The 12,212-nt window shown below is 41.8% G+C and overlaps 1 protein-coding gene across 1 annotated transcript in view; it reads left to right on the top strand.

Moving 5' to 3' along the window:
- mpp2b (membrane palmitoylated protein 2b) overlaps window positions 1-11,771 on the top strand; it is a 35,658-nt gene extending 23,887 nt beyond the window's left edge. Inside the window, exons 4-13 of the mRNA XM_041067210.1 lie at window positions 2,302-2,454; window positions 2,709-2,864; window positions 3,632-3,859; window positions 6,717-6,848; window positions 7,015-7,117; window positions 8,185-8,253; window positions 8,374-8,535; window positions 8,941-9,143; window positions 9,581-9,709; window positions 10,258-11,771. Coding sequence (XP_040923144.1) covers window positions 2,302-2,454; window positions 2,709-2,864; window positions 3,632-3,859; window positions 6,717-6,848; window positions 7,015-7,117; window positions 8,185-8,253; window positions 8,374-8,535; window positions 8,941-9,143; window positions 9,581-9,709; window positions 10,258-10,434 — 1,512 coding nt within the window. The 3' untranslated portion in view covers window positions 10,435-11,771. The remainder of the gene's footprint in view (window positions 1-2,301; window positions 2,455-2,708; window positions 2,865-3,631; window positions 3,860-6,716; window positions 6,849-7,014; window positions 7,118-8,184; window positions 8,254-8,373; window positions 8,536-8,940; window positions 9,144-9,580; window positions 9,710-10,257) is intronic.
- The last annotated feature ends 441 nt before the right edge of the window (window positions 11,772-12,212 follow it).

Raw genomic sequence — 12,212 nt, 5'->3', positions numbered from 1 at the left:
TGAAAGAGTGGAAACAGAAATCATGCATAAAAGCTTGTGTTCACATTCTGTAGTACATCTTATTTGTATGTTGGTTTGTATGTCATGGTTCTCAGAAAAGGGAGCCGAGAGCATGACTGAGGAGGCGAATGTAGAAGTAAAGAGTCTTTACTTAGACGAAAAAAATCCAAGCAGACAAACAAAGTGCAAAGGGTTGGGTTGAGGCAAAATAAAAAAAAACAACTCACATACAAGGTCAAAAAAACAATCAGGATCAAAACAGGCAGGCAAAGAACAGCGAGCTGGAAAGTTAAGGCTCATGGCACAAACACAATCTGGCAGAGAGCAAAAGGAAACAGACCGGTTTATATGCCAGGGAGCTAATAAGGGAATGGTGAACAGGTGAGTGGAGAGGAGGAGGTCAGGTGATGCTACTGGCGGGAACGGCAGTAGCATCACCTGTACTTTTTTCAAAAGTCTCACTTTAAATATTCTGTAAACTTTATCTGCCTCTTTTGATGACCAGTGGGAGTTACATTGATCAAATAAAAGCTGCTGAGCTTTGGCGGCTTGTAATCACTTTGTAGTCACATTATGTTACATTTTCACAATGGGGAAGAGAAGATTAGCTTCCTAAACCAGAAAAATCCATCAGAAATATCTAATACAGATGCAGAATACAAGTGTAAAACAGCTTTGTCATCCGCTTTTTGCCTTGAGAACAGCAGTGCTCATTACCCTTTAAAGTTGAAATGTCTAGGTGGAGAGGAGGAAGATTAGTTCTGTCTTGTAATTACAAAGGATAAGGAATTTTGAAAACCTGAAAATGTCAGTGCTTGGCAGAACAATTGTTGAATAATTGGTATCAGTGATAGACTGCATATCAACAACCTGAAACTGCTTGCAGATACACTGTCTAATGCATGATAGGACTGTGCAAAACACGCTCATCTTAGTTATTTTTGCATTGTCATTTTATCTCTTTACATATAATGAACAAATTTAAGGTGGTGTGAAAAAACACAGAAACTCAGAAACTTTATAGGTCATGTCCATGGCCCTCAAAGCAGTGTAATCATATAGCAGTGTCCATGCTGGCAGGTTTGCCCAAGGGCCAGACACTGACAGCTCGCTCTGTCAGGTTACAAAGAATTCTGCCAAAACGCCAAATGAGCGAAGTCCTGCTACCATATCACTGAACACGGCTGAAGAGCTCCCTCTGTGTGTGTGTGTGTGTGTGTGTGTGTGTGTTTTTTTAATCCATGTGCAAATAACTTTGTCTATGCGGGTGTGTGGACTGTGTGTGCAGTATGCATGTACTAAAGTACATATGAGGATTTGTGTGTGGAAGAGTGTACGTGCAGGCATTTGTGAATATCCTTGTGTGTATATATGTATGTGTGTGTGTATACGTGCACCATGTCCTGTCTCTTGGCAGGGATTCTTCCTCTCTTCCTCCACAAACAAACATTGTGGCTGCCAGAGTAGTAGTCAGTCCCATCAGACAAATCCTCCGTGGGATCGGATGTGAATCTTCCAACACAATACAAGATCACTCAGTGTGCAGTTGCAAATGGTGCTACTGTAAATGATTTCATTTTCATGTGGTTTGGAAAAACTGTTGATATGTATTTAAGTTCTGTGGGCTTTGACAGGTTTATACAGTGTAGTGTTTTTTTATTTTGGAAAAATAGTATATTTGCCACAGAAATAGAGGAGAAATATCAGAAACAACAATCCAGGTACAGGTTCCAAAATGAGTCAAAATCAAACATGTATGACTTAAGACATTCAATTTGTATTTGTGACCCTGGACTGGAGGTGTGGGACGCCGTGTCCAATAAGCAGAGACTCCTCTGTCCTTCGCTGCAGTGGAGGAGAAAGTGAAAAATGAATGTTCCTTGAAATATTTATGCTTCACAGCACACACCAACAAACCTACGCAGCAAAAGATTTGACTCAAGTTTGTGCTTAGTGTTCTTAGTTCTTGTATCTTTCAGTCAGGATTTATGAGTGCACGCTGTGTGTTCATGCAGCTGTTTTTGTTGTTTGTTACTCTGCCCTTTACTGTGTTAGTGAATCAAAACAACTAGACCTGCAAAAGTTGGAAAACATATCAGTATAACTCTGCATTGACTGCTCACTGAGAAGGTTCACCTGTGGAACTAAAAGAATTCTTTGTCTTGTAAAATTTTCTTTATAAGACAATGGAATTTATAAGGAATTTATAAAGACAGGTTATCAGGTAATCAGTTAATCCTGGCATTTATGATGGGAGATGTCACCCTAAGCAAAATGTATTTTTTATTCATGAAATCCCAGGCTCATGAGCGATTCGAGGAACCCAAGCTCGAGGCCGTGAGGGAGAACAATGTGGAGCTGGTGCAGGACATTCTCAAGGAGCTCAGCCCGCTCACACAGAGGAGCCAGGCAGCCGACGAGCTGGTCCGCATCCTGAAAGAGCCCCACTTCCAGGTTTGGAGAACAGGGCTTACCTCGTAGCAAACTGTAACCTTAATGAACAGGCATTCAAGCTAAACCTCTGATTATTTTTTTAAAGTGATGTTTATGCTTAATGATTCATGCTGCGCTAGCATGGATTTAATTGATTTGGAGCTACAGTAGTTTGTGTATTTCAGTCCATGCACTGTCTGGCAATAGCTATGTGCAGACCAGAGCAAGATCATCTTATTCGTCTGTGCTTTTGTCACCTGTGGTTCTGCTCACAGTCCCTCCTGGAGACCCATGATTCTGTGGCCTCCAAAAATTATGAGACTCCTCCTCCCAGCCCCTGTTCCTTCATGGACGCAGCTCTCAACAACCAGCCTGTGCCCCCAGATGCAGTCAGGATGGTGGGGATCCGTAAGGTGTCTGGTGAGCACCTGGTGAGTCTGCTCAGTTAAGAAACATCGCACATTGTGCACATTGTATCATTCGAGTAGGACAGAGCTCCTCCTGTAAATCTTAAACTCCGCAATAAATGGTATGATTTGTGCCTTGGAAGAAGCACATGCACTCAGTGTAATTAGATCATTTAGTTGCATTGTTCAAAAGAGGAATACGTCAGATTTATACTGCTTTATAGCACAAAATAGGGGTGACTTATCCACAGTAATTGTGTTGTAAAGTGTTGTTAATTTATACCATCTATACTAACTTTTCCAGATCCTCTATTGTCCCACTTTTTCTACCCTCAAACTCTCTGCCACCTGTCTGTGAAGTCGTTCTCAGGCTTCTCAAGTGTCATTACTCCATGTAAGTGGAGTCTAAATGCGACAAATAAGGAGCAGCAACACCGACCGATTGTAACAGCCTTGGATGCCTGTCAAACAAGCAAATGCACCCTGAAGTGTATCTTTATTTAAGCCTAAATATATTCTTAATAGAACAGTTGGATATTTTTGCAGTCAGCCCCTAGTGACCATTACAGTAATTAGCTTAAGACATGTGTGGATGAGCTTCACCACTCAGCCATGACAGTTGCTGGGCTGCTTGTTCACAACACTGAACCTCACCCCCACCTTCTTCTAAAGTTTTTGCTCACCTGTTAAAGTTAGACTATTGTTCTTGGGAGTTCAAATTTCAGTTGATCAGGTCTAGTTAGTTCATTTAATAAATGATTATTATATTTCAATTGTGTCTGTGTGTGTAGGGAGTGACGTTTCGAGTAGAGAGCGGCGAGCTGGTGATAGCCAGAATCCTCCACGGCGGCATGATCGACCAGCAAGGTCTGCTCCACGTGGGTGACATCATCAAGGAGGTGAACGGCAAGGAGGTGGGCAACGACCCCAAGGTGCTCCAGGAGATGCTGAAGGAGGCCAGCGGCAGTGTGGTGCTGAAGATCCTGCCCAGCTACCAGGAGCCACACACACCAAGACAGGTCAGCCAGGCGAATACACAATTTAGTCCAATATGCTGTGCTTCATATCTGCACAGCTGCACAGACTGTTAAACTCATATCAGCTTACAATAATAATAAGATGAATTACTTTATTTATATAGCACTTTTCAAGGCACAATACAAAGTGCTTTACAAAAAAAACAGGAAATAATAAAACACTGTAAGAAAATACAGTTCTAAAGTGATGAGCCACCAATCATGACTTTTGCACTTTAGTTAAGCAAATTTTCATGTTCATTCATTATATGTATTGCAAACACTACCACCAATGTCATACCTATCTCACACTTCATCCTACCCTCCTTTGAGTTGAAGACCCCAAGAGACTTGAATGTGTAAAATCTATTCATAACAATGGATACATATCTCTCATTCCCTCGGTGTGCATCCCCTTATGTTTGAAATATTTTAGTGATTTTCCCCATTGAATCTCACACTCTATCAAACAGCACACCCATCCTGAAATGAATTTTGTACAAAAGGTTATGATTAGCTTAAAAGGATATAGCCATTTTCATCAGTCAATAAGTACCACTCACTGACATCTCCCCTGCAGTCTGTAACCTTGCCTGCTGTGCCAAGAATCATATATCTATCTCTACAGCAGAACTTTGTAGATGACACTGGCCATGATACCTGCATTCCAGTTTTGTCACTCATCCAAAATGCAGAGTAATTTTCTGCTTATGCATAATGGATCAAAAAAAACTGAAGCCTCCGTGAACAAGAGAAAAGGAGTGCTCCCATAGACAGCTCATGACCCTGGAGACATTGTCCATTCTTTTTGTTTACAATTTCACAACACTTGTTGCATTATCAAATATTTGTAGGAAATTACTCTGTTTTTTTTAACAGCTGAAAGAAACATGGGGAAAAGTACTTGGTGTTCTGGCTGTCACACTGTAGGTTTATGCTGGCTAATGAACACTAGCTTTCTAAGAGCCAGAGGAGGCTAGTCACACTGAAAATGTGACCCAGTTTACAGTGAGGGGAAATAGAAGGGTTATCTCGCCTGGTGATGCAATGCCAACAGGATGGGAGGATGGAGCACATCGGAGGGTGCAGTATATCCAGCTGGAGAAGTGTTAGACACAAGGCTCTGTGACTGATCGGTCTCAGCCAAAGAGAAGAAGAACAGTCGAACCTGAAGAAGCCGTGCAAAATTCATTCCTTACACCAGACTAAAATACACTAGAACACAATCTACAAGAAATGACGTAGAGGCTTTGTGTGTGCCAGGATTGTTAGGATTTTGCTGTTTTTTGAGGAACCACTGGATCAGAATTCATGTGTAACCACACGAGCAGTCCCCCACTTTGTCTGTACAGAAACATCTCAGCCCCTGTAGGTCGGAGTACCATGAAATGTGGAACAGACATCCACGGTGCCCAGAGGATGTGTCCTACTGACACTGGCGATCCCCTGACTTTTCCTCCAGCGCCAGCAAGGTTGACATTTGTAGCTTTGATTGAAATGTCTCAACAGCTATTAGACAGATTGTCATAAAAATTCTAGCATTAACATTTAGCTCAAAGCATCACTGTGCCTATGTATAACCTCACAGAGCCACCAGCACTGCTGTAGTTATGTTATTTTTTTTTTGTCTTTAAATTAGCCATAGAGTTGAGAGAATTCATTCAGCCTGTAGAGGAACACTGTGATCTTTGAAATGAAAATAAATGAAAGCATGCAAAATATCAAAACTGGAGCTGGGATGATTGCGTAATGTGGCTGATGTACAACTCGCATTTCCAGTTGCTTTTTTTTCCCTTTACTTTGGTTAGACCTGCGGAAACTGAGGGCAGCAGCCAATCTTACAGAAATTGCTTTCATGTAAGAAAACTTAATACCCTCTCATTTTTTTGGGTTATTCACTGAAAAGAGTCTCCTCTGGCTTCATGATACAAATCAAGGTGCAGACTTTCTGTAAAAAGACATTTCTACAGTAAATTGTCGTAAGACTTTTGCTTTATGAAACCAGAGGGTACAAGTGCTTGGTTTTCCTTTTCTCTTTTTTTTGGTAATATCAGCTCCAGATACCAAAGTGCCTACTTGAACACTTAAAAGAGGCTGTCTGTCAGAGATATTAAAGAGTGATTTGGCGATGCTCACAAAGTTAGGAGTGTGTGTGGGTAGATGCTGTACTGTGCGAGGAGTTACGATGATTAGAGACGTTCCCAGAAGTTCTCTCTGAATGTAATCCAGCTGTCTGTGTTTCACGCCTGGAGCTTTGCATGGTGACTAAACTCAACTGACAGCTCCCTTTGGCTGATGGAGACTGTAATTGTGTGTCTGTGTCCGTCTGTCTGTCCGTCGTGTCCTTACAGGGGAATGAGACACAGACACACACAGAGTACAGTAAAGGCTGACAGGCTTTTTTTTTTATGTCCATGCATCAGTTCAGTACGAGAAAAGGCGTCAAGTGCAGGGGGGAGGGGATGGTTGCCATGGCTACAGATTTTGGCACTCTCTCTTTCTCTCTTTATTTCTGTGTCTCTTCCTCTGTCTATCTCTCTGTCTCTCTCCCTCTGTTGTCTGTGTCTCAGGCTCCTTGTCCTGTCAGTGGGGGTTGGGATGCAGGGCTTGGTTTATGAGCTGAATCCTGTAGCCGTGACATGTCGGGAAAGTGAGCTGAGAGATGGAGTAGGCTTTAAGTGGGCAAGGCTTGTTTCATAGTGATGGACACTTACTCACCCAATCCATCTACCACGGGCCTCATACATCACAGCAGAAGCATGTTACAAAGCCAGTTTTTCCAATTAAATGTGTATTTATTTAGTCTAACTCGCTCATTTAGCTGACACGTTTCCTCTTTTCAATGTCTTGATCCTTTTAGGCCTTTGTAAAGTGTCACTTTGACTACGACCCATCTCATGACAACCTGATTCCCTGTAAGGAGGCAGGACTAAGCTTCAGCAGTGGAGATATTCTGCAGATCTTTAACCAGGAGGACCTCAACTGGTGGCAGGTCAGCATAGCCCCCTGCCTTTCCAGACACATAGGGAGTCAACAAGATTGTGTTAATAAGGTAGTTTGGACATTTCTATTTTTATTCACTGGCTTGTTAACTTGATCACTCATTGTTTTGTGTATGTATGTGTGTGTGTGTGTGTTCATGTGTGTTTCCCTCATAGGCCTGTCACATAGAGGGAGGCAGTGCAGGTCTAATTCCAAGCCAGCTCCTGGAGGAGAAAAGGAAAGCGTTTGTGAAGAGAGATCTGGAGCTCGCTACCACAGGTACACCTCGCAGCGCCACACAACAGAGCAGAGAAGCACTCCTCATTATGCAGATTCGACACAGGCTCCTCACTGCACAAACATACCAGCAACAAAGACAACATCTGTTCCTCTCCATATCATACAAGCATTTCATCTGGCGCCGGCCACTCATCCTGCTCTCACCTCTCCAGTCTGTTATTCCGTCAGTGAGCACTGGAGAACTGGTAATGAGCATCGGCGTGACTCAGGCGGCCTGATCCAATCTGCTGGTTATTAAGCTGCAGGGTTTGACATTCACAAACAGCCCTCCCTGAGAAAGAGTGTTGATTGAGGAGCGGTGATAAGACCCCCATAAGTACAAGCCTGATCAATAATCATCTCTTATGAGATGCAGAGTGAATAGAGGCTCTGTTCCTTTAGATTTATCTGCTCCGTACAGTGTCCTCAGCAGCAACAAAACAGGTGGTGAGTCACAGCCAGCCGCATGCCCTTCACTTGTGGAGGAGAGGAAGATGACAGCCCAACTGTACTGCCCTTGGAGCTGGGAAGGACACATCTGTCTGCTAGCACGTGTTCCACATATTATACCAACTGCGAGTATGGTTTGAATAAAACATTTGAACACAATACTTTTGGATGGTGAGGTCGGAAAATTGTCGATCCATTTCACACATTGAGGAGAATATTTCATTGTTAGCAGTCTGGCTTTAAGGTTGACAGTCACCGTTGTTACTTGCCGCAGCTTGAGTTGAAATTCATCACAAAACTGAGCAGCCGAGCTCATCACTGTTTCTGTGCACATCTTTGTACATATGAGATTCTCCCCCAGCAGCCAAATAATCTGCCATATTGAACAGACGGTCAGCAGATCAGGCTGTCACAGGTGTTCTCTGGCAGCAGACTGGCTGCACAGGCTGCTCAGTCAATGCACAGTGCCATCTAGTGGTATTGTCTCCCTATAACTCCCTGAGACGCAGCAGAGCTTTCACCTTGATAGTATATCATTTTAACAGGGACTTTGTTGAAGTTGATGGCAGAGACAAGCACCAAGGTTGGAGATATTATTGTGTTGCTGTCTGTCTCAGGTCCTCTGTGTGCTGGGATGGGAGGCAAGAAGAAAAAAAAGATGATGTATTTGACCACCAAGAATGCAGGTATAAAAAAAAAACCCTGTAACATCACAGTTTTACACATCACAGCTTAACTGAACTGGATAGAATGACTCAGTGTATTGCAGTTTATTGTGTCATTCTCCCTAATTACCGGTTTCTTAGAATTCGATCGCCATGAGTTAAGGATCTATGAAGAAGTTGCCAAGGTCCCGCCCTTCAGGAGGAAGACACTGGTTCTGATTGGTGCACAGGGCGTCGGCCGTCGCAGTCTGAAGAACAAGCTGTTGGTGTCAGATCCCCAGCGGTATGGCACCACCATCCCCTGTGAGTGCAGCCATTCATCATAATGCTAAACCACATACAGAATCCATCATCGTTCAGCATCATGCAGTGGTTTTATTTTTTAGTGTTCTTGTTGCCTTTAATGTCTTCCTTTGTCATTTTGGTTTCCGTTGTCTGACTGTTCAAGTTGAAATGGATTTTTCATTCACTTCAAATATATTTTCCCTCTTTTTTGTCAGTTTATCTTTGCACTGTACCATATTTCTACCAGTTAGTGTCTGTGTTTGCACTATGCAAACAACCTAAACCAAATCAAAGTCTTCACATTACATTGTTTTGTTTTTTTCAATTTCTTCAGTGAACTTCATCCTTAAGTGCTACATTGTGGGACTGGTTTAAAATAGATACTGATCCATCTCTTTATTTGGATTTATCTTTATCCCTCAGTCACCTCCAGGAAACCAAAGGTGGATGAGAGGGATGGCCAGATGTACTCCTTCATGACCCGCAACGAAATGGAGTGTGACATTAAAAACGGCCGTTTCTTGGAGCATGGCGAGTATGACGGGAACCTGTATGGGACGAAGATCAACTCCATACACGAGGTGATAGAAACGGGAAAGATCTGCATCCTGGACGTCAACCCACAGGTACAGGAGGCTCACACACACTCTTATCTTCCTTCACTTTCCCTCTGCTGTCACTTCTTGTTTCTGTTACCCATCTATCTATACTTGTCACGTTTTCAACTGTAAATGGATGAAATATAAAATTCTATATTCAAGCCAATTATGTACAGCTCGTTGCTACTGAACTATTTTCAGGCTGAGCACATCATCAATATTCATCAGAAAGGATCTCTTAATGATCAGCATTACTCGCTCGAAACACTCAGCTAATCTTATTTACACACATTAGCTTGATAAATTTGTTAGATGAAGACCCTGCAGTTGCATTTTAATCACTTTCTCAGCTTTATAGTTGTGTGTCAGTTTCAGCTATTGCCACTGATTGCTGTGCAGAGATGCAGTGATCGTAATACCTCCTATACCTCCTTTTTATATATGTTTTTTTTTTTTTCTTAAAGGCTCTCAAAGTCCTGCGGACATCAGAGTTCTTGCCCTATGTTGTGTTCATCGAAGCCCCAGATTTTGAAGTTCTTAAGGCCATGAATCGGTCAGCAATTGAGTCAGGGGTGGTCACAAAACAGTTAACGGTGAGTGTGTGTTCTCTTGAAGCAATAGCTGGACACTTCGGGAAAAAATACTTATTCGCTGTCTTTCTCTCTTCAAGACTGGTTCCACTCTCATGTCTGTACGATGAACATGAAGCCACAGGCAGCAGCTGGTTAGCTTAGTGTAGCATTAAGACTGGAAACAGGGGGAAACAGCTAAACTGGCTCTGTTCAGAGGTAACAAAATCCACCTACCAGCACCTCTAAAGCTCACTAATTGTTTTGTTTAATCTCTACAAACACCACAGTGTAAAAAAGACAGCTCAGTGTTTTATGGTGCTTTATGTGGGGGACTATGGACCATTTTCCACATGGCCAGCGGAGACTCTACACTGTTAGGCTGTTACATATTTATTGTACAAACATGAGAGTGGTATCAGTCTTCTCATCTAATTTGACTAATTTGATTTCAATTGCGCACCAATTTCACTGTTTACTCTGTTGTTCCATTTAAGTAATTGCCTTCTCATTACATTTATTCTCACCTAATCATCTTACCGTTTTGCACCTACCCGTCACGCTCCCTACAGGACTCTGAACTAAAGAGGACGGTGGACGAGAGCGAGCGCATTAAGAGAGCCTATGGACATTATTTTGACCTTTGCATCGTAAACGACGGCCTGGAGGCGGCTTTCCGAAATCTGCGGTTGGCACTGGAGAAACTATCAACGGAGCAGCAGTGGGTGCCTGTCAGCTGGGTCTTCTGAAAGTCACCAAGAGCTCACCAACAGGGTGCCAGAGCCGCAGGTCTAAGGTCGGAGGACGATTTAACATTTGCAGCTCCAGAGGGGCTGTGTCCATGCAGTAATTGGCGGCGGAGACCTAGTGTGAAGGGCCAAGCGTCGTGTTTCAGTGCAGATGACCAGCCTCATGTAGAGCATTTTTTGTACAGACTTAGTGTTCCTCTGTTGAGCCTAACGTCATGTTGTATTTTTATTTGTCAGAACTGGAATAATTCTGTTATGTTGAGAAGGATTTAGAGTTGATTATGAGGTTTAGTGCAATAGTGTGAGTGAGTGCGTGTATGTTATCATAAACGTGGAAATAGACTTAGATTAATGCGTATGTTTTGCAGATCACAGTGCTCTGTTGGAGGTTTTCGTTGAAGGATATTAAACTTTTTAGCCTTTCCAAATCTTAAATACTTTATGTAGTGTAATGTTTACATTGGATCGGTAGGATTAATTGGTTAAGGAAATATACCAAATGTCATATTTGTATTAAATTCTCTATATTTTGCCATTTGATCATACAGTATGATTGTATGTGTATCTTGTCTTCACTCATTTGAAAAATGAACAGCAATAGATAATTATAAACAAATGCATATACATGCAATACATCTACTCACACACACTGATTTATGTACACACAAAAAAACACTGAGAGCAGTGGAAAACTGTCTTTTGTTGTGGCATTTTGGATTAATCTTCCAGTCTCAGATTGTTTTGTTTTGTTTTTTAATGTTGGTTATGTTGTACATTTCCTGTCCTATGCTGGTGAATCTTTTGGTTTGTTTGACAGTGAGAAGATCCAGCAGATCGGTCACAGTGTCCAACTACTGCCTGCTTGGTTCTGTTGGAGTTGTATTTGTAGCACTCAGAACACTTAAACCCTAGTTTAAAAAAAATAAATAAATGAAGAAGTAGCCTACAGTATGCACTGATTGTATAATGAAGGCAAACATATTACTTAACATTACAACTGATGGAGATTATCACTTTTTTTGTTAGTTTTGTTTTGTTTTTTGAAGTACAACCAGTAAAAATATTTCAGTGGCTTCTTCATACTTACTTTTGCCTTAACATGGTTCAAAAGCCAAGGAAACACTACTATTTTTTCATCATGGAACATTTCACTTGTGTCACTGTACATGTTCCTTCTTAGAAAATAGGAAAAAAAATAATACTGGCAACTTATTTAATATTTATTTTATTTTCCCTAAAACTTGTAAGTACTGTATTGTAATAAAGAGTATATAGTATAACAGAGAAACACTTGGTGCTTTAATGATTCTGCCAGTGAGTAGATGCAGTTGGACAACTACGCACACTGTAGTTTTGATGTTCATATAAAAATTAAAATTGAAAATGCTCAGGAACTCGCTTCATTGTCTACAGTTAATATTGATGCAAATTATTAATTAAAATAATGTTATGTTATGTTAAATAAATAACAAGATGGCGTTTAGTTCGTGGATGTCTACGGTAACCTCTGAGGCTGTGGGCGGCCGTGGGTGGTGATCGAGGGCGATGGGGTTGGGTAGAGAGTATGATCCTGTGGGACAGTAAATAAATAAATAAATATACACACACACACACACACACACACACACACACACTCACACACACAGTCTGGGGAAGGGGGTGAGAGGTGTTGTCCATAATGGATGCCAGCTTGGCTAACATCCTCCTCTCATCCTCCTCCTCAAATTCCTTGTGTGTATGCATAATTTTGGCCAATAAAACTGATTCTGATTGAAGTC

The sequence above is a fragment of the Toxotes jaculatrix genome, chromosome 21, assembly GCF_017976425.1.
Source record: "Toxotes jaculatrix isolate fToxJac2 chromosome 21, fToxJac2.pri, whole genome shotgun sequence".
NCBI classification, from domain to species: Eukaryota; Metazoa; Chordata; class Actinopteri; family Toxotidae; genus Toxotes; species Toxotes jaculatrix.
Note: the sequence above shows the minus strand (reverse complement) of the source record. Positions and strands in the feature narration are given on the sequence as shown.